Source organism: Sinohyriopsis cumingii, chromosome 2 (genome assembly GCF_028554795.1).
Source record: "Sinohyriopsis cumingii isolate HCF-2022 chromosome 2, ASM2855479v2, whole genome shotgun sequence".
Lineage (NCBI taxonomy): Eukaryota > Metazoa > Mollusca > Bivalvia > Unionida > Unionidae > Sinohyriopsis > Sinohyriopsis cumingii.
This window is the reverse complement of record NC_142962.1, coordinates 162,966,308-162,989,856: the sequence shown is the minus strand read 5'-3', so window position 1 is coordinate 162,989,856 and position 23,549 is coordinate 162,966,308. Positions and strand designations below refer to the sequence as shown.

Genomic DNA, 23,549 nt, shown 5'->3' with positions numbered 1-23,549 from the left:
GCTGTATTTTATGAAGTGACTTTTACACTATTTCAACAATAACTTAATGACAGAATGCTTATTTTATGATGTGACTTTTACTCAATTTCAACAATGATTTAACGACAGAATGTCGTATTTTATGATGTCACTTTAATATAATTTCAACAATGATTTAGCGACAGAATGCTGTATTTTAAGTCACTTTTACACAATTTCAACAATAATTTAATGACAGAATGATTTATTTTATGATGTCTCTTTTACACAAATTCAACAATAATTTAATGACAGAATGATGTATTTTATGATGTTACTTTTACACAATTTCAACAATAATTTAATGACAGAATGCTGTATTTTATGATGTGACTTTTACACAAATTCAACAATGATTTAATGACAGAATGCTGTATTTTATGATGTGACTTTTACACAATTTCAACAATAATTTAATGAAAGAATGTTGTATTTTATGATGTGACTTTTACACAATTTCAACAATAATTTAATGACAGAATGTTGTATTTTATGATGTCACTTTTACACAATTTCAACAATAATTTAATGACAGAATGCTGTATTGTATGACAACTATAAATGTATTGGGACTCTATGGGATTGTCATAGGAGAAATATGGTAACCAAAAGAAGGCCAAGATATTTCAGTGGACCACACTTACTTATGCTATGTACAGTCTTGTATTCCATTCTCAGTTCGTGTCTAAATGGAAGAAATAAGGATCAGTAGGATAATCCCTCTGTTTTTTCTTCAATGTCATTGATTACATATGCTATGAAATCAACTGGTTCAAGACTTCTCTAGTTTTGGTATCTTTACCAATATTTGGGTGGCCGAGTTGCCTAAAGCGCTCTCTGTCACGGATCATTGCCATCTCACCTCTGCCTGCATGGGTTCGAGTCTTGGGGCTTGACTAATATGTATATGTGAGATAGCTTGCCGGTAGCTTCTCATGGGTCGGTGGTTCTTTCCGGGGTTTTCCCGGGTTCTTCCTCCACCATTAATACTGGCAGCCATGTATAGCCACTCTTGTGCTGAAAAATGGCGTTTAATCCATTAATAACAACAACAACCAATTTTTGGTATTACATCAGTTTATCTGACAAATAAAGACTGACCCCCATGCCAGGATACTTTATGTCAAAGTTGCTTTAATTCTGCGCAGTGTGTTTCTGAGATGAACTTGTGCAAATGCTTTTCAACTGTTTATCAAGGCCCCGTTTTTAGGAGACAGAACGGTGTCAATGTATAAATCTGAAAGACATTTATGACATTTTCTGTCAAATTTTGATCAAACTCGTATACACTCTTGTTTAGAAGTTTTTCAACCTTTCCTTGTAACAGTAGTCTATGTATTTATGGCAGATTTACAGTATTAAAAACATTCATTAAAAAGTCTGCATGAGGGAACATTTTCTGAAAATTTGTTCAAATTTTGTTTTGAGAATCAGTTATTTAAATGATTTTCCATTGTCAGTAAAGGTGGCCATATTTTATGGAGAATCAACATAATTTGTATAAATTTTGAAAACCCTTAATGCTAGAATGCTTCCTGTTGAATTGGGTCCAATTCCACTAAACAGTGTCTGAGAATTATTTTAAAGTCGATGTCTTTTTTTTGCATAATAGTAACCATATATTTAGGTACATTAATATAATTTGTACAACTTTCAAAAGATCTTTGTGGCAGGACAGTACTATGACCAGTTTGTACTCATTGATATTCATTTAAAAGTTTTCAATTTTAGCTATGGTGACCATATCTGAATGCAGATAGGTGTCATTTTTTGTACACAATTTTCAAGGTCTTCATCAGCTTATGTTTTCTGTCAAATTCTGTTCAATGGATTTTTAAAAGATGTATATAAAAATTTCAATACATTTTTAGGTGGTCAAATTCGATGGCAGGTCATCATCACTTGTAACATATGAAAAACTGGAGTACTTTGTACCATGTTGAAACTAGTCTAGCTAGAGTACTTTGTACCATGTTGAAACTAGTCTAGCTGGTGTACTTTTACCAACATAAAGCTGAAACTAGTCTAGCTAGGTAACTTTGTACCAAGCTGAAACTAGTGTAGCTAGAGTACTTTGTACCAAGTTGAAACTAGTCTAGCCAGAGTACTTTGTACCATGATGAAACTAGGCTAGCTAGAGTACTTTGTACCAAGTTGAAACTAGTCTAACAGTTTTTTAGTCACCACAAACAGCAATTGTTTATGGACAACTGGCACATTTTTCTGTTTTTGTAATGGTGGCCATGTCTGACAGCAGATCATTATCATTGGTATAAACTAGACAGGCCTTTATGTCATGACATTCTCTGACATCATTCATATAAACTAGACAGGACTTTATGTCATGATATTCTGTGACATCATTCGTATAAACTAGACAGGACTTTATGTCATGATATTCTGTGACATCATTTGCATAAACTAGACAGGCCTTTATGTCATGACATTCTGTGACATCATTTGCATAAACTAGACAGGCCTTTATATCATGATATTCTCTGACATCATTGGTATCAACTAGACAGACCTTTATGTCATGATATTCTCTGACATCATTGGTATTAACTAGACGGGCCTTTATGTCATGATATTCTGTGACATCAGCTGTATAAACCAGACAGGCATTTATGTCATGACATTTTCTGACATCATTGGTATAAACTAGACAGGCTTTATGTCATGATATTCTGTGACATCATTGGTATAAACTAGACAGGCCTTTATGTCATGACATTCTGTGACATCAGCTGTATAAACTAGACAGGCCTTTATGTCATGACATTCTCTGACATCATTGGTATAAACTAGACAGGCCTTTATGTCATGACATTCTCTGACATCATTGGTATAAACTAGACAGGCCTTTATGTCATCACATTCTCTGACATCATTTGCACAAACTAGACAGGCCTATTTGTCATGATGTTCTCTGAATTATTAAATAAACAATTATAACTTAGATTGTCAAACAGACAAAATCCTTAAATCTAGTAATTCAAGTATTATATGGAATTTAATTTGCAATACCTTAAGTTCTTTTTTTATTACACTGTCACTTTATATTCAAGAGAAATATATTAATAATTAAATTTTACAAAACTTTTTGATTTTCACTCTTTTCTGTTAATTTGTTTTAGACCATTGAGTCATAACAATTAATTACTCATTGTAATTGCTACTGAGTTCGGTTTTTGACATATTTCTGTTGTTTTATTTACTGCTAGTAGATGCTAGTTGTGAAATTACTGTAAATGTGTACTGGTTGTGTACTTACTGTAAATGCGTACCTGTTGTGTATTTACTGTTAATATATACTTGTTGTGTACGTCCTGTTAATATGTACCTGTTGTGTATTTATTGCAAATACATACTTGTTGTGTACTGTCAGTGTATTGGTTGTGTTTCATATTAATATGTGCCAGTTGTGTACTTACTGTAAATGTACTGGTTATGTACTTCCTATTAATATGTGCTTGGCGTGTACTTACTGTAAATGTGTATTGGTTATGTACTTCCTATTAATATGTGCTAGTTGTGTACTTACTGTTAATATGTACCTGTTGTGTACTTCCTATTAATATGTGCTAGTTGTGTACTTACTGTAAATGTGTACTGGTTGTGTTTGCTATTAATATGTGCTAGTTGTGTACTTACTGTCAATGTGTATTGGTTATGTACTTCCTATTAATATGTACTAGTTGTGTACTTACTGTTAATATGTACCTGTTGTGTACTTCCTATTAATATGTGCTAGTTGTGTACTTACTGTAAATGTGTACTGGTTGTGTTTGCTATTAATATGTGCTAGTTGTGTACTTACTGTCAATGTGTATTGGTTGTGTATTTACTGTTAATATGTACCTGTTGTGTACTTCCTATTAATATGCACTTGGTGTGCACTTACTGTAAATGTGTATTGGTAATGTACTTCCTATTAATATGCGCTAGTTGTGTACTTACTGTTAATATGTACCTGTTGTGTACTTTCTATTAATATGTGCTAGTTGTTTACTTACTGTAAATGTGTACTGGTTGTGTACTTACTGTAAATGTATACTGGTTGCAGCCCTCAACGACAGGCCAGGAGAATCCATCAGAGTGTTTCTGTTTAGTAAAAGAGAAGACATACTTCAGGTTGTTCCACCATCCCAGGTGGTATGGGTACACAAACTTTCCCTCTTCCTCATCCCTGTCAAGTTCCTCTGCCTGTTGGGTAAAAGCATGCTTAGATACACATCCTCAAGATTATAATATGAACACATCATTGATAATGCCTTAACACAGAAACACCTCATTGATAATACCTAACACAGAAATACCTCATTGACAATACCTTAACACTGAAACACAACAATGATAATACCCTATTGATAAAACCTTATAAAATATATACCATACTGATAAAACCTTATAAAATAAACACTGTATTGATAAAACCTTATACATCTCTCCCTCGATAACTCATGCACAACAGGGTCCACAAACATAGACGGCATTATAAGCGAGGTGCAAGTTAAAAAGAAATCACTTTGACATCGAGAAAACCAGGCAGGGTGGGTGCGCATTAGGGAACTGGGCTGTTTAATGACTGAATCCTCATTTTACAATCACGTCAATAATAATTTTTTAAAATGCGCTTTTCTAATTAAATTGTTCATTATTCTGTTTAAATATTTTAAAAAAATCTTCAAAATATCCATTATATGAAAGATCGTTCCAATTGGTTTGAACCATTACGTGTACGCGAAAAATCTGTGTATTGCATCACTGTTTTTTGTTTTCTTGATGAGTCTGGTTCCGGTAATGGTGTTTAATAGTATCTTGCCAAATCGGTAGTCCATAATTTGGGAACCAGACTAACTGTTGATACACCACCAAACAAGATTCCTTTCTTTCTTAAAAACATGCGACACATCTATGTCGAAACTCAATTTTTTATTGTTCAGTTAGTACAATGTTAATGTCGTGACTTCAGTGGAAGTAATAATGAAATTGCTTATCATCCTTGAGGATATCTCTAAATGCCAGTTCAAGAATTCTCTGAAACTCGCTTGCCCACAATGGTCCGTATCTGTGAAACCAAGCTCTATATTTTACGAAGTATTCATTTTTCGCTTGGCTGCCTTGCTATTTTTTATCAAGTTATGAAAGAGTCTGTGAATTTAAGGCAGTTTCTGTTACATACACAATAACGTTTATTACAGTGTTCAATTGATCAAATGAAGTGAGTTCACCTGACATATGACCAAGGCCGCTAGATTTTAAGTTAGTCCAAATTTTGTTTCTTTTAAATTTTCTTTTATTCCACCTCTTTTTTTCTATTCAAAAGACATAATTAACGTGATAATACAAAGGTGGCCAGCTTTAAATTCAGTGCAACAATACAACAGATACTTCCGCAAGTCAGTTATCAAAACACGGCTGGCACTTAATTAGGTTCTCAGAGAAATGCTCACGATCATAGCTGTTACGGTAGATTGATGCATTTTACGTTTAATTACAAGAGGACACATTGCATTTATGATGATCACACTTAAAAGGAACTAAAAGATGCATCTAGAACACAAATTTCATTTGATAAAATTTTTATTTAATTTGTATTTATTTATTAAAGTACTGCCTCCATGCGGCATGACATTTTCATTGATCAAAATTTCCTTACATATCGTTAATTGCGGTGTACTAGGAATGTCGTTTAGAAAGAAAATGTAAAAAATTGTATGAGCTATTTCTAAATTTGACATTTCATAGTGCTGATTAAAATTTCCAGGTCCTATCTACCGTTTTCAACGATAAAACAAGCGATACAGCAAAGCTTCTGTTACCAATTTTGATCGCGATTTTCTTCAAGCTCAACAAATAGGAATAAATTTTTGGGGTATTTTCAGGTTTAAAAAATGGGATCTATGCCTGACACTGCATTATAAGCGGGTTTGCGAGTTATCAGGGCATGAGTTATCGAGGGAGTGGTATAATATCAATCCCCAATTGATAAAACCTTATAAAATAAACACCCTATTGATAAATCCTTATCATATGAATGCATAGTTGATAACACCTTATAATTAGGCACACAGTTGATAACACCTAATAATTAAACACATGGTTGATAATAGCTTATAATAAAACACACAGTTGATAATAGCTTATAATAAAACATGGTTGACAATACCTTATAATATGGAAACCCATTTATGACACCTTATAACGATAAAACCCTATTGATAACACTTACCTTGAAGATAAGGGCATACGTAACAAGAGCTTTATGGGGGACACTTGGTAGTGATCTTTAGAAATGCTGGGGTCAATCAACTGACTTGTGCTTTTTATAAAAGGTTTTTAAAATTCCTGATCTTTGTGATAAACTGATGTAGTATAAATTTATATTTTTTGTGTGCTTACTATTAAAAATGTTAAATGAACTTTAACTCTGAGCTAATGTAAATATTTGATCAAAATTGTAGCATGGCTTCTAAACATTGTCAAATTTGGAAATTGGATCATTCTATTTAATGCCAACATTAGTTTCTAAGGAGGATTAAAAATGCAAGGTTCATGACACTGATTAGGTACAAAGGTCTGACGGTTTGTTTGATTGACAGTTTTACCTTTTCTATGATCCATGTCTCTATACCAGTTTCATTCTTCAATATGGATTTCAACTGCAAGATGAAAAAGGATATGTTAAAAAAATGTTTTCTCTCTCATTGTTCCATTTTAGAGTTAAAGTGTATCAAATTTTAACAGTACAACACTGATTGCTCATGATCAGGCTGGTGTGTGCATGTGTGTGTGTGTGTGTGTGTGGTTACAGGGATGAATGGCACATCAGCATGATGCTGACTATGATGCAATTAAAGTAAAGTTCGAAAACTGTAAAAATAAAGAACTGCAAAAAAACAATCTATATTGGACGATAAAGCCTTCTCAAAAACATAAATGTTAAGTACTATAGAATAAAAGTAAAAATATAAAAACATTAAAATTGTGTACAAAGTACATAAAAAGATAAAAGTAAAACACAAAATCCTTAATATATATTTTGAATTTTTAAAGTATAAATAAGACTACCTCAAACAGAGCCAAAAAAAACTTGGGTGGAAGCATACAGTTGCGGCAAATGTAATGAGAAGTAAAACTGAAAGTTATGTATACTGTGTAGTACAAATTATATCATACTGACTTATAAAATGTATATTGTGTGGTATACATAATACCATACTGTCTTAAAAAAATGTATATTGTGTAGTATACATTATATCATACTGACTTAAAAAATGTATATTGTGCAGTACACTTTATATCATACTGTCTTATAAAATGTATATTGTGTAGTACACATTATATCATACTGACTTAAAAAATGTATATTGTGTAGTACACATTATATCATACTGACTTATAAAATGTATAGTGTGTAGTACACATTATAGCATACTGACTTATAAAATGTATATTGTGTAGTATACATTATATCATACTGACTTAAAAAATGTATATTGTGTAGTATACATTATATCATACTGACTTATAAAATGTATATTGTGTAGTATACATTATATCATACTGACTTATAAAATGTATATTGTGTAGTACACATATACTGACTTAAAAAATGTATATTGTGTAGTACACATTATATCATACTGACTTATAAAATGTATATTGTGTGGTATACATTATATCATACTGACTTATAAAATGTATATTGTGTAGTACACATTATATCATACTGACTTATAAAATGTATATTGTGTAGTACACATTATATCATACTGACTTATAAAATGTATATTGTGTAGTATACATTATATCATACTGACTTAAAAAATGTATATTGTGTAGTATACATTATATCATACTGACTTATAAAATGTATATTGTGTAGTACACATATACTGACTTAAAAAATGTATATTGTGTAGTAAACATTATATCATACTGACTTATAAAATGTATATTGTGTGGTATACATTATATCATACTGACTTATAAAATGTATATTGTGTAGTACACATTATATCATACTGACTTATAAAATGTATATTGTGTAGTATACATTATATCATACTGACTTATAAAATATATATTGTGTAGTACACATATACTGACTTAAAAAATGTATATTGTGTAGTACACATTATATCATACTGACTTAAAAAATGTATATTGTGTGGTATACATTATATCATACTGACTTATAAAATGTATATTGTGTAGTACACATTATATCATACTGACTTATAAAATGTATATTGTGTAGTACACATTATATCATACTGACTTATAAAATGTATAGTGTGTAGTACACATTATAGCATACTGACCTATAAAATGTATATTGTGTAGTACACATTATATCATACTGACTTATAAAATGTATATTGTGCAGCACACATATACTGACTTACAAAATGTATATTGTGTAGTACACATTATATCATACTGACTTATAAAATGTACACTGTGCAGTACACATTATATCATACTGACTTATAAAATGTATATTGTGTAGTACACATATACTGACTTAAAAAATGTATATTGTGTGGTACACATTATATCATACTGACTTATAAAATGTATATTGTGTGGTATACATTATATCATACTGACTTAAAAAATGTATATTGTGTAGTACACATATACTGACTTAAAATTGTATATTGTGTAGTATACATTATATCATACTGACTTATAAAATGTATATTGTGTAGTACACATATACTGACTTAAAAAATGTAGTGTGTAGTACACATTATATCATACTGACTTATAAAATGTATATTGTGTAGTACACATATACTGACTTAAAAAATGTATAGTGTGTAGTGCACATTATATCATACTGTCTTATAAAATATATAGTGTAGTGCACATTATATCATACTGTCTTATAAAATATATACTGTGTAGTGTACATTATATCATACTGTCTTAAAAAAAGAAATGTTCAAATTTTTCATTTTACACAAATAAGCAGCATAATATCATGATTACCTATTAGTAATTGAATAACAACAAGCATAACAACAAGAACATTATTATTATTATTATTATTATTATTTTTTACTAAGTGTTTCTTCCAAATGTGAAGAATTCATAGCTGTAAATACACTAAAACAATTGAACATATCAGTATTCCAGAGTGAAGCCTTTCTCTGATATACTAAATAATTGAACATATCAGTATTCCAGAAGGCAGCCCTTCTCTGATACACTAAATAATTGCACATATCAGTGTTCATGAGTGAGGCCTTTTTCCAACAATCTAAATAATTGAACATATCACTATTATTCAGAGCAAAAGTTTGAGATTTCTTTTGTAAGTCTACTGCCAACCTTGCACATTTTGTGATGGGCATCAAAACAGAATGTTAAAATGGAGTGAGGAATGAGTAATGACAAGTAACAAGAAGACCAAGATAAACCCAACCCAGCAGGACACAAAGACCGGGATAATGAAGTATATGAAACAATACCAAGATAAACCCAACCCAGTAGGACACAAAGACCGGGATAATGAAGTATATGAAACAAGACCAAGATAAACCCAACCCAGTAGGACATGAATTCCTGGATAATGAAGTATATGAAACAAGACCAAGATAAACCCACCCCAGTAGGACATGAATTCCTGGGTAATGAAGTATATGAAACAAGACCAAGATAAACCCAACCCAGTAGGACATGAAGACCTGGGTAATGAAGTATATGAAACAAGACCAAGATAAACCCACCCCAGTAGGACATGAATTCCTGGGTAATGAAGTATATGAAACAAGACCAAGATAAACCCACCCCAGTAGGACATGAATTCCTGGGTAATGAAGTATATGAAACAAGACCAAGATAAACCCAACCCAGTAGGACATGAAGACCTGGGTAATAAAGTATATGAAACAAGAATTAAAAAAAAAAACCCACCCCAGTAGGACATGAATTCCTGGGTAATGAAGTATATGAAACAAGACCAAGATAAACCCAAGCCAGTAGGACATGAAGACCTGGGTAATAAAGTGCATGAAACAAGACCAAGATAAACCTAACCCAGTAGGACATGAATTCCTGGGTAATGAAGTATATGAAACAAGACCAAGATAAATCCAACCCAGTAGGACATGAAGACCTGGGTAATAAAGTGCATGAAACAAGACCAAGATAAACCCAACCCAGTAGGACATGAATTCCTGGGTAATGAAGTATATGAAACAAGACCAAGATAAACCCACCCCAGTAGGACATCAAGACCTGGGTAATGAAGTATATGAAACAAGACCAAGATAAACCCACCCCAATAGGACATGAATTCCTGGGTAATGAAGTATATGAAACAAGACCAAGATAAACCCAACCCAGTAGGACATCAAGACCTGGGTAATAAAGTATATGAAACAAGACCAAGATAAACCCAACCCAGTAGGACATGAATTCCTGGTTAATGAAGTATATGAAACAAGACCAAGATAAACCCAACCCAGTAGGACATGAAGACCTGGGTAATGAAGTATATGAAACAAGACCAAGATAAACCCAACCCAGTAGGACACAAAGACCGGGATAATGAAGTATATGAAACAAGACCAAGATAAACCCAACTCAGTAGGACACAAAGACTGGGATAATGAAGTATATGAAACAAGACTAAGATAAACCCAACCCAGTAGGACATGAATTCCTGGTTAATGAAGTATATGAAACAATACCAAGATAAACCCAACCCAGTAGGACATGAAGACCTGGGTAATGAAGTACATGAAACAAGACCAAGATAAACCCAACCCAGTAGGACATGAATTCCTGGGTAATGAAGTATATGAAACAAGACCAAGATAAACCCAACCCAGTAGGACATGAATTCCTGGTTAATGAAGTATATGAAACAAGACCAAGATAAACCCAACCCAGTAGGACATGAAGACCTGGGTAATGAAGTATATGAAACATGACCAAGATAAACCCACCCCAGTAGGACATGAATTCCTGGGTAATGAAGTATATGAAACAAGACCAAGATAAACCCAACCCAGTAGGACATGAATTCCTGGGTAATGAAGTATATGAAACAAGACCAAGATAAACCCAACCCAGTAGGACATGAAGACCTGGGTAATAAAGTGCATGAAACAAGACCAAGATAAATCCAACCCAGTAGGACATGAATTCCTGGGTAATGAAGTATATGAAACAAGACCAAGATAAACCCAACCCAGTAGGACATGAATTCCTGGGTAATGAAGTATATGAAACAAGACCAAGATAAACCCGCCCCAGTAGGACATGAATTCCTGGGTAATGAAGTATATGAAACAAGACCAAGATAAACCCACCCCAGTAGGACATGAATTCCTGGTTAATGAAGTATATGAAACAAGACCAAGATAAACCCAACCCAGTAGGACATGAAGACCTGGGTAATGAAGTATATGAAACAAGACCAAGATAAACCCAACCCAGTAGGACATGAATTCCTGGGTAATGAAGTATATGAAACAAGACCAAGATAAACCCAACCCAGTAGGACATGAATTCCTGGTTAATGAAGTATATGAAACAAGACCAAGATAAACCCAACCCAGTAGGACATGAAGACCTGGGTAATGAAGTATATGAAACAAGACCAAGATAAACCCAACCCAGTAAGACACAAAGACCGGGATAATGAATTACTGCTGTATATGAAACAAGACCAAGATAAATCCAACCCAGTAGGACATGAAGACCTGGGTAATGAAGTATATGAAACAATACCAAGATAAACCCAACCCAGTAAGACACAAAGACCGGGATAATGAATTACAGCTGTATATGAAACAAGACCAAGATAAACCCAACCCAGTAGGACATGAAGACCTGGGTAATAAGGTGCATGAAACAAGACCAAGATAAACCCACCCCAGTAGGACATGAATTCCTGGGTAATGGAGTATATGAAACAAGACCAAGATAAACCCACCCCAGTAGGACATGAAGACCTGGGTAATGGAGTATATGAAACAAGACCAAGATAAACCCAACCCAGTAGGACATGAATTCCTGGATAATGAAGTATATGAAACAAGACCAAGATAAACCCACCCCAGTAGGACATGAATTCCTGGGTAATGAAGTATATGAAACAAGACCAAGATAAATCCACCCCAGTAGGACATGAATTCCTGGGTAATGAAGTATATGAAACAAGACCAAGATAAACCCAACCCAGTAGGACATGAATTCCTGGGTAATGAAGTATATGAAACAAGACCAAGATAAATCCAACCCAGTAGGACATGAAGACCTGGATAATGAAGTATATGAAACAAGACCAAGATAAACCCAACCCAGTAGGACATGAATTCCTGGGTAATGAAGTATATGAAACAAGACCAAGATAAATCCACCCCAGTAGGACATGAATTCCTGGGTAATGAAGTATATGAAACAAGACCAAGATAAACCCACCCCAGTAGGACATGAATTCCTGGGTAATGAAGTATATGAAACAAGACCAAGATAAATCCACCCCAGTAGGACATGAATTCCTGGGTAATGAAGTATATGAAACAAGACCAAGATAAACCCAACCCAGTAGGACATGAATTCCTGGGTAATGAAGTATATGAAACAAGACCAAGATAAATCCAACCCAGTAGGACATGAAGACCTGGATAATGAAGTATATGAAACAAGACCAAGATAAACCCAACCCAGTAGGACATGAATTCCTGGGTAATGAAGTATATGAAACAAGACCAAGATAAATCCAACCCAGTAGGACACAAAGACCGGGTAATGAATTACAGCTGTATATGAAACAAGACCAAGATAAACCCAACCCAGTAGGACATGAATTCCTGGGTAATGAAGTATATGAAACAAGACCAAGATAAACCCAACCCAGTAGGACATGAATTCCTGGGTAATGAAGTATATGAAACAAGACCAAGATAAACCCAACCCAGTAGGACATGAATTCCTGGGTAATGAAGTATATGAAACAAGACCAAGATAAACCCAACCCAGTAGGACATGAAGACCTGGGTAATGAAGTATATGAAACAAGACCAAGATAAACCCACCCCAGTAGGACACAAAGACCGGGATAATGAAGTATATGAAACAAGACCAAGATAAACCCAACCCAGTAGGACATGAATTCCTGGGTAATGAAGTGCATGAAACAAGACCAAGATAAACCCACCCCAGTAGGACATGAATTCCTGGGTAATGAAGTATATGAAACAAGACCAAGATAAACCCACCCCAGTAGGTCATGAATTCCTGGGTAATGAAGTATATGAAACAAGACCAAGATAAACCCAACCCAGTAGGACATGAAGACCTGGGTAATGAAGTATATGAAACAAGACCAAGATAAACCCACCCCAGTAGGACACAAAGACCGGGATAATGAAGTATATGAAACAAGACCAAGATAAACCCAACCCAGTAGGACATGAATTCCTGGGTAATGAAGTGCATGAAACAAGACCAAGATAAACCCAACCCAGTAGGACATGAATTCCTGGGTAATGAAGTGCATGAAACAAGACCAAGATAAACCCACCCCAGTAGGACACAAAGACCGGGATAATGAAGTACAGCTGTATATGAAACAAGACCAAGATAAACCAATTACAAACATATGATTTGGGGGATTCAGTAGAAAGCATTAACTTATTAGCACTATCTCTCTATATGCATATGCTTACATACATAGCATAACAATGAATAAGAACTACCTGTGATACCAATGGTTGTGAGTTCAGCCATTTCAGTAAATCTCTAAGTCATCTTAATGTAATATTGCACAGCTAAAAACATTTGTTTGTTGTTTTCTACAGTTTACATAGGGTTGCCAAATAATGTTTCAATCATAGCCATGTTGCACTGTGCAATGGCATTAAAGTGAAAACAGCAACTACTATTACTTTTACCATTTGTTTCGTAAGAGTTTAATTATCTTGTTTCTATTCTCACTCTTTTATATGTAAGCATTAGGAATGATGTACTACCCTCCATAGGTATATCACACTATCAATAATTACATCAACTTAGTACCTAGATAAGGGAAAAAATTAAACATCAGTTCAAATTGTAAATAGCAATGTGGCAACAAAGTACAAGATGGATGATTCTGCCTCTCAGCTTTCTGTTCTCTTTAGCCTAAGAATGATCAACCAACAAGTAGCTATTTTCATATACCCACAATTAACAAGCCAGAGACTCAAACACGGACAGGTGAGATGGCAGTGACCATTAAAGGTCAGTGCTCAGACCACCTGGACTCTCTAAAGAAAGTGGATACAACTTACAATTAGCTTTGCAAACTACCAACCCCACTCAACCTATATATATATATATATATATATATATATATATATATATATATATATATGTATATGTATGTATATATATATGTGAGCATTGGAGAAATTCTGTATGAAGCCCACCCAACCACCCAACATATATATGTTAGTACAGGAGAAAGTCTGTAAGAAACCCACCCAACCTTAAAAGAGAGTGCAGAAATGTCTGTAAGGACCCTACAAAAAAAATATCAATGTGAGTACAGGAGAAATTCTGTAAGAAGCCCACTTATATATATCTGAGTTTGGAGAAAGTCTGTAAGAACCCACCTAACCTATATATGCGAGTACAGCAGAAAGTCTGTAAGAACCCACCCAACTTATACATTTGAATACAGCAGAAAGTCTGTAAGAAGCCCACCCAACTTATATATGTGAGTACAGCAGAAAGTCTGTAAGAACCCACCCAACTTATACATGTGAGTACAACAGAACATCTGTAAGAACCCACCCAACTTATATGAGTACAGCAGAACGTTTGTGAGAACCCACCCCACCGATATGTGTGAGTACAGTAGAATGTCTGTAAGAACCCACCCAACCTATACACATGACTACAGCAGAAAGTGTGTAAGAACCCACCCAATCTATACATGTGAATACAGCAGAAAGTCTGTAAGAAGCCCACCCAACTTATATATGTGAGTACAGCAGAAAGTCTGTAAGAACCTACCCAACTTATACATGTGAGTACAACAGAAAGTCTGTAAGAACCCACCCAACTTATATGAGTACAGCAGAAAGTTTGTAAGAACCCACCCAACCAATACATGTGAGTACAATAGAATGTCTGTAAGAACCCACCCAACCTAAACAGATGAGTACAGCAGAAAGTCTCTAAGAACCCGCCCAACCTATACACGTGAGTACAGCAGAAAGTTTGTAAGAACCCACCCAACTTATACATGTGAGTACAGCAGAAAGTCTCTAAGAACCCACCCAACTTATATATGTGAGTACAGCAAAAAGACTGTAAGAAGCAGCTGTTGAGAAGTGCCTGAGGCATCCTAGTTACCTGAATGAAGAAAAGCATGCCAACAGCGATGATCACCCCAAATGCCAGACCAATGGCAAACATGCACATAATAAACTCCCAGATTCCCAGGTACACAATTGGGTAGTTTTGATCTGACATGATATACCATTGCTGAAAAAGAAAATAAAAATTGGAAATCCAGTATCACATTTTTCAGGATACCAGCATAAAGAGGATTTAATATTAAATGGATCGTCTTGTACTAATGGTGTATGCTGTGTAGAATATTACTGGTGTATGATGTGTAGAATATTACTGGTGTATGCAGGGCCCTGAGTGGCCGAGTGGTCTAAAGCACTCACTGTTCCGGATCACTGCCATCTCACCTCTGTCTGCGTGGTTCGAGTCCGAGGCTTGGCTAGTGTAGGTAAGTGGGAAAGCCTGCCTGTAGCTTCTCGTGGGTCGGTGGTTCTTCCCTGGGATTTCCAGGGTTCTTCCTCTACCAGTTATACTGGCCACAATGTATAGCCTATCTTGTGCTGAAAAATGGCGTTAAACCCTAGAACTACAACAACTGGTGTATGGTGTGTACAATATTACTGGTGTATGCTGTGTACAATAGTATTGGTGTATGCTGTGTACAATATTACTGGTGTATGCTGTGTACAATATTAATGGTGTATGCTGTGTACAATATTACTGGTGTATGCTGTGTACAATAGTATTGGTGTATGCTGTGTACAATATTAATGGTGCATGCTGTGTACAATATTAATGGTGTATGCTGTGTACAATATTACTGGTGTATGCTGTGTACAATATTACTGGTGTATGCTGTGTATGATATTAATGGTTTATGCTGTGTACAATATTACTGCAAGGTACTTTTTATCACTGGTTTTACACAGAAGAAAGGAAGCTCTAGGTCAGAAGAAAATCACAATGAAGCCATATACTCAACATTACAATAACTTCCATATTTATAGTTCAAACCTTTTGGCAAATTTATGCATATTGATGACAACTACAGATTTATACATGTTGATGGCAACTACAAATTTATACATATCGATGGCAACTGCAAAATTATACATGTTGATGGCATCTACAAATTTATACATATCGATGGCAACTACAAAATTATACATGCTGATGGCATCTACAAATTTATACATATTGATGGCAACTACAAAATTATACATGCTGATGGCATCTACAAATTTATACATGTTGATGGCAACTACAAATTTATACATGTTGATGGCATCTACATGGTAGCTGTACTCATGTGATGATACACCTTTAAAACAACTTTCCAAATCATTCCTAAGCCCCTGAATTACCACATTTATCTGGCGTACTTTCTAAATCATTTCCTAGGCCCCTGAATTACCATATTTATCTGGCCAACTTTCTAAATCATTCCTAGGCCCCTGAATTACCACATTTATCTGGCATACTTTCTAAATCATTCCTAGGCCCCTGAATTACCACATTTATCTGGCCAACTTTCTAAATCATTCCTAGGCCCCTAAGTTACCACTACCACATTTATCTGGCCAACTTTCCAAATCATTCCTAAGCACCTGATTTACCATATTTATCTGGCCAACTTTCCAAATCATTCCTAAGCCCCTGAATTATCACATTTATCTGGAGAACTTTCCAAATCATTCCTAAGCCCCCGAATTACCACATTTATCTGGCCAACTTTCCAAATCATTCCTAAGCCCCTGAATTACCATATTTATCTGGCCAACTTTCCAAATCATTATCATTCCTAGGCCCCTGAATTACCACATTTATCTGGCCAACTTTCCAAATCATTCCTAAGTCCCTGAATTACCACATTTATCTGGCCAACTTTCCAAATCATTCCTAGGCCCCTGAATTACATTTATCTGGCCAACTTTCCACATCAGTCCTAAGCCCCAGAGTTATCACATTTATCTGGTCAACTTTCCAAATCATTCCTAAGCACCTGAATTACCACATTTATCTGGCCAACTTTCCAAATCATTCCTAAGCTCCTGAATTACCATATTTATCTGGCCAACTTTCCAAATCATTATCATTCCTAGGCCCCTGAATTACCATATTTATCTGGCCAACTTTCCAAATCATTCCTAAGCACCTGAATTACCACATTTATCTGGCCAACTTTCCAAATCATTCCTAAGCCCCTGAATTACCACATTTATCTGGCCAACTTTCCAAATCATTCCTAAACCCCTAAATTACCAGATTTATCTGGCCAACTTTCCAAATCATTCCTAGGCCCCTGAATTACATTTATCTGGCCAACTTTCCACATCAGTCCTAAGCCCCATAGTTATCACATTTATCTGGCCAACTTTCCAAATCATTCCTAAGCCCCTGAATTACCACATTTATCTGGCCAACTTTCCAAATCATTCCTAAGCACCTGAATTACCACATTTATCTGGCCAACTTTCCAAATCAGTCCTAAGCCCCTGAATTACCACATTTATCTGGCCAACTTTCCAAATCATTCCTAGGCCCCCGAATTACCACATTTATCTGGCCAACTTTCCAAATCATTCCTAAGCCCCTGAATTACCATATTTATCTGGCCAACTTTCCAAATCATTATCATTCCTAGGCCCCTGAATTACCACATTTATCTGGCCAACTTTCTAAATCATTCCTAAGCCCCTGAATTACCACATTTATCTGGCCAACTTTCCAAAACATTCCTAAGCCCCGGAATTACCACATTTATCTAGCCAACTTTCCAAATCATTCCTAAGCCCCTGAATTACCACATTTATCTGGCCAACTTTCCAAATCATTCCTAGGCCTCTGAGTTACCACATTTATCTGGCCAACTTTCCAAATCATTCCTAAGCTCCTGAATTACCACATTTATCTGGCCAACTTTCCAAATCATTCCTAAGCCCCTGAATTACCACATTTATCTAGCCAACTTTCCAAATCATTCCTAAGCCCCTGAATTACCACATTTATCTGGCCAACTTTCCAAATCATTCCTAGGCCTCCGAGTTACCACATTTATCTGGCCAACTTTCCAAATCATTCCTAAGCCCCTGAATTACCACATTTATCTGGCCAACTTTCCAAATCATTCCTAAGCCCCTGAATTACCACATTTATCTGGCCAGTTGCACAAAAATTCACACATATAAACTTTTTAACACTTACCATCTTTTAAAAAATGAATAATATTATCATCTTTTACACATTATAAACCTTTTAACAATGCTACCCTTTTCTTTCATATAAACCTTTAAATGTTATCCTTTTCTTGCATATAAACCTTTAAATGTTACCCTTTTCACTAATATAAAACTCTTAAAGGCTCTCCCTGCAAACTGCGGTATGAAAAATATTTGAAATGGATGATGTTGATCCCAATACTTGCATCTCACTATTCATGTAAGACAAAAATCATAGGAAAAATTATGTGGCCAATTATTTTAGAAATACTAAATTAAACATTATATAAGCCAAATAATAATAAATCTGCATGTATTTAGCATCAATAAAAATATTCAATGAAGCCAAAGCATAATTTATGCTCTACAAAGTCATCATGCTAATTTTTTTCACATGGATAATGATTTACTGATTAACTAGACATGGTTATGTATGTCAGTATCCATGAACTAAATATATTTCAAATCATTTAGCAGTTATACTGGCCAAATGTGTTGTAATGCAGATTACATTTAGCAGTCAATTAGCCAAATGTACTGGAATAAATACCACATTTAACATTTACAGGACAAAAAGCAAAATTTTTCAATAAATTATTTTCTCCTACAATACTTACCCAAGCACATTAACATTAGGAATATAAACCAAAGTACCTACCAAATACAGCCCTCCCAAAGATAAAAAAAATAAAAACTCATCTTTTCTGTCTATACGATATAGACTAAGGGCAATAACTCTTGCCCATTACCTCCCTATGTCACCTACAGGTGGCACCAGTTTTAAGCTGAACAGAACATCATGTAAACGGATGCTTGCACTGCGGGGAAGATGGGAGGGTATGAAAGTGATGTGATCAGGTAAGAATTCTCTGTGAAACATAATTTACTTAAAAATTTGCTTTCTCCATCAAATATGTTCCAAGATACATTAAAATTAGGAGAATAAGTAATAGACACAGGGAATGTTAAACACCCTACCTATACCTTGATTAACCTCTTAGGGCAGAAGCTTGGATTCCCAATATGAATTTTTACCCACTCTCCCAATTTGTGAGCAGCACAACCAGAGGCAATGTGCTTATGTCTGGGAAGAAGAAATAATGAGATCTTCTTACCACATACAATTTCCAGGTGAATCCAGTGAAAGCTGCACAGAGTGCCCATCTGGGTTTGGTAGACACTTGTGCAACTGAAACTGGTGCTACTATATACAGAGCTTACTGCTGCAGTATAAGGGTACCTGTACATGGCTTGCAGAGATTGATCTTATCGCATTAGCAGAGATTTTCATGGCTTGCAGAGATTTATCTTATCTCATGAGCAGAGATTTTCATGGCTTGCAGAGATTTATCTTATCTCATGAGCAGAGATTTTCATGGCTTGCAGAGATTTATCTTATCTCATGAGCAGAGATTTTCATGGCTTGCAGAGATTTATCTTATCTCATGAACAGAGATTTTCATGGCTTGCAGAGATTTATCTTATCTCATGAGCAGAGATTTTCATGGCTTGCAGAGATTTATCTTATCTCATGAGCAGAGATTTTCATGGCTTGCAGAGATTGATCTTATCTCATGAGCAGAGATTTTCATGGCTTGCAGAGATTGATCTTATCTCATGAGCAGAGATTTTCATGGCTTGCAGAGATTGATCTCATCTCATGAGCAGAGATTTTCATGGCTTGCAGAGATTATTCTTATCTCATTAGCAGAGATTTTCATTGAGGCTACTCTGTTTTAGTACTATGACAGATTATGCTATGTTTATTGCCCACTTCACCAATAATGAAATGGCTTATGGGATTTATGTTCTTTTCCAAGGTTTAACTGGAAAAAAAAGGTAAGCTCCACAACTGGTTTCAGATAAAGTCTGAGTACACATACTGGGTCCTTTTCAAAAGCCTCTTGGGTTGTATCAATACAGAAGAGAGGTCATATGATGGTTATGATTTCCCACTGACGTCAACCAATTCCTGGTGAAGAATCATAAGGACTGCCAAGCCATCTGACAAACTGATGGCAGGCTGGGTCAACACAAACAGAATGGGGATGTAATTCACTGACTCTGCATGTTGATGTGAACACTATCAGAAAACAGGTTTTGTATGTAAAGAGCCTCAGCACAGTCCTGGCTACAAGCTCAAATTTGTTTTGATTCAGCCAAATCAGAACCCAGGAAATATTCCAACTAGGAAAACAGTGAGTGATTTAGGCTGATGCACTTGGACAATAAATCAGAAATGTCTTTGTTATGACCAAGGTCCTCCCTGCCATGATGACGGAAATGTGCCATAATTAGTAATCAGAGCCAAATGTTTTCTACTTGAACAACCAAAGAAGAAAAAAAATACTTGTGGGACAGTGGCACTCAAAGGGACGATGTTTCTGACTTTGCACCAGTCCCTGAAAACATGCCACTTCCCTTCATAACACTTTAAAGTTGAGGGCCTCCTAGTTCATGCAATTCTTTCCATGACTGAATGGTTGAACAATTTCTGCTGCAAGGCTTTCTGGACAAGAGTTAAGTGGGAGAAAACGGTCCAGGCAAGGATGAAATACGTGGATCCAATCCTAGGCTGTTTGAAAAGATTTGGCCTGGCTGGGATCTTCCTGGGTAGATTGCTGGATTGAGAAGATCATTGGCCTTGAATATGTCCCATCACAGAGATGCCATTGGGATCTTCCTGGGAAGATTACTGAACTGAGAAGATCAATGGCCTAGAATATGTCCCAGCATAGAGAGGCCATTGGGATATTCCTGGGAAGATTACTGAATTGAGAAGATCATTGGCCTAGAATATGTCCCAGCATAGAGAGGCCATTGGGATCTTCCTGGGAAGATTACTGAATTGAGAAGATCATTGGCCTAGAATTTGTCCCAGCAGAGAGAGGCCATCAGAGTTATTTTGCACTTTCAGCCCTGCCATTCTGTATAATCAAAGGAACTAAGGCAAAGGATCATGGACCATACAAACTGAGAGAACATGTGTCAACGGACCAAGCCTCAGGACCTGGTAATGGGGAAATGATGTTGGACAGTTTGTGATTCCAGATGGTTGTAAACTGTAACAAGTTTAATCATCATAGCTGGCAAATCTGATGGATGACGGACAGATGGAGATACAATTCTTGTTCCCTCCTTGACAGAATTGGTCAGACCTTGAGTCTGCTGGGAATTTTTCTGATCTGTCATTGTCAGGATATTCAGTGTGTGGGTTGTCCTGGTCAGGATATCCATATAATACATTCAGTGCATGGGTTGTCCTGGTCGGGATATCCATAAAATATGTTCAGTGTGTGGGTTGTCCTGACCAGGATATCCATATAATACATTCAGTGTGTGGGATGTCCTGGTCAGGATATCCATATAATACATTCAGTGTGTGGGTTGTCAGGATCAGGATATCCATATAATACATTCAGTGTGTGGGTTGTCCTGGTCAGGATATCCATATAATACATTCAGTGTGTGGGTTGTCCTGGTCAGAATATCCATATAATACATTCATTGTGGGGGTTGTCAGGATCAGGATATCCATCTAATACATTCAGTGTGGGATGTCCTCGTCTAGATATCCATATAATACATTCAGTGTGTGGGTTATCCTGGAATGGATATCCATATCATACATTCTGTGTGGGCTGTCAGGATCAGGATATCCATATAATACATTCAGTATGTGGGTTGTCCTGGTCAATATATCCATATAATACATTCAGTGTGTGGGATGTCCTGGAATGGATATCCATATAATACATTCAGTGTGTGGGTTGTCCTGGTTGGGATATCCATATAATACATTCAGTGTGTGGGTTGTCCTGGTCAGGATATCCATATAATACATTCAGTGTGTGGGTTGTCCTGGTCTAGATATCCATATAATACATTCAGTGTGGGGGTTGTCAGGATCAGGATATCCATCTAATACATTCAGTGTGGGATGTCCTGGTCTAGATATCCATATAATACATTCAGTGTGTGGGTTATCCTGGAATGGATATCCATATCATACATTCTGTGTGGACTGTCAGATCAGGATATCCATATAATACATTCAGTGTGTGGGTTGTCCTGGAATGGATATCCATATAATACATTCAGTGTGTGGGTTGTCCTGGTGAATATATCCATATCATACATTCAGCGTATGGTTTGTCCTGGTCAGGATATCCATATAATACATTCCGTGAGTGTGTTGTCCTGGGCAGGATATCTATATAATACATTCAGTGTGGGGGTTGTCAGGATCATGATATCCATATAATACATTCAGTGTGTGGGTTGTCCTGGTCAGGATATCCATATAATACATTCATTGTGGGGGTTGTCAGGATCAGGATATCCATCTAATACATTCAGTGTGGGATGTCCTCGTCTAGATATCCATATAATACATTCAGTGTGTGGGTTATCCTGGAATGGATATCCATATCATACATTCTGTGTGGGCTGTCAGAATCAGGATATCCATATAATATATTCAGTGTGTGGGTTGTCCTGGTCAACATATCCATATAATACATTCAGTGTGTGGGTTGTCCTGGAATGGATATCCATATAATACATTCAGTGTGTGGGTTGTCCTGGTGAATATATCCATATAATACATTCAGCGTGTGGTTTGTCCTGGTTAGGATATCCATATAATACATTCCATGTGTTTGTTGTCCTGGGCAGGATATCCATATAATACATTCAGTGTGGGGGTTGTCAGGATCAGGATATCCATAAAATATATTCTGTGTGTGGGTTGTCAGGATCAGGATATCCATATAATACATTCACTGCGGGTGTTGCCATGGTCAGGATATCCATATAATACATTCAGTGTGAAGGTTGTCCTGGTCTAGATATCCATATAATACATTCAGTGTTTGGGTTGTCCTGGTCAGGACATCCATACAATACATTCAGTGTGTGGGTTGTCCTGGTCAATATATCCATATAATACATTCAGTGTGTGGGTTGTCCTGGTCAATATATCCATATAATACATTCAGTGTG

The 23,549-nt window shown here is 35.8% G+C and overlaps 1 protein-coding gene across 1 annotated transcript in view; it reads right to left on the bottom strand.

Annotated features, from left to right (window-relative positions):
- The window catches only part of LOC149806229 (palmitoyltransferase ZDHHC6-like), a 67,999-nt gene that overhangs the window by 24,546 nt on the left and 19,904 nt on the right, over positions 1 to 23,549 (bottom strand). The window contains exons 4-6 of the mRNA XM_089951182.1: positions 15,388 to 15,519; positions 6,630 to 6,683; positions 4,063 to 4,224 (exon numbers count right to left, since the gene is read on the bottom strand). Of these exons, the coding sequence (XP_089807308.1) occupies positions 4,063 to 4,224; positions 6,630 to 6,683; positions 15,388 to 15,519 (348 nt within the window). The remainder of the gene's footprint in view (positions 1 to 4,062; positions 4,225 to 6,629; positions 6,684 to 15,387; positions 15,520 to 23,549) is intronic.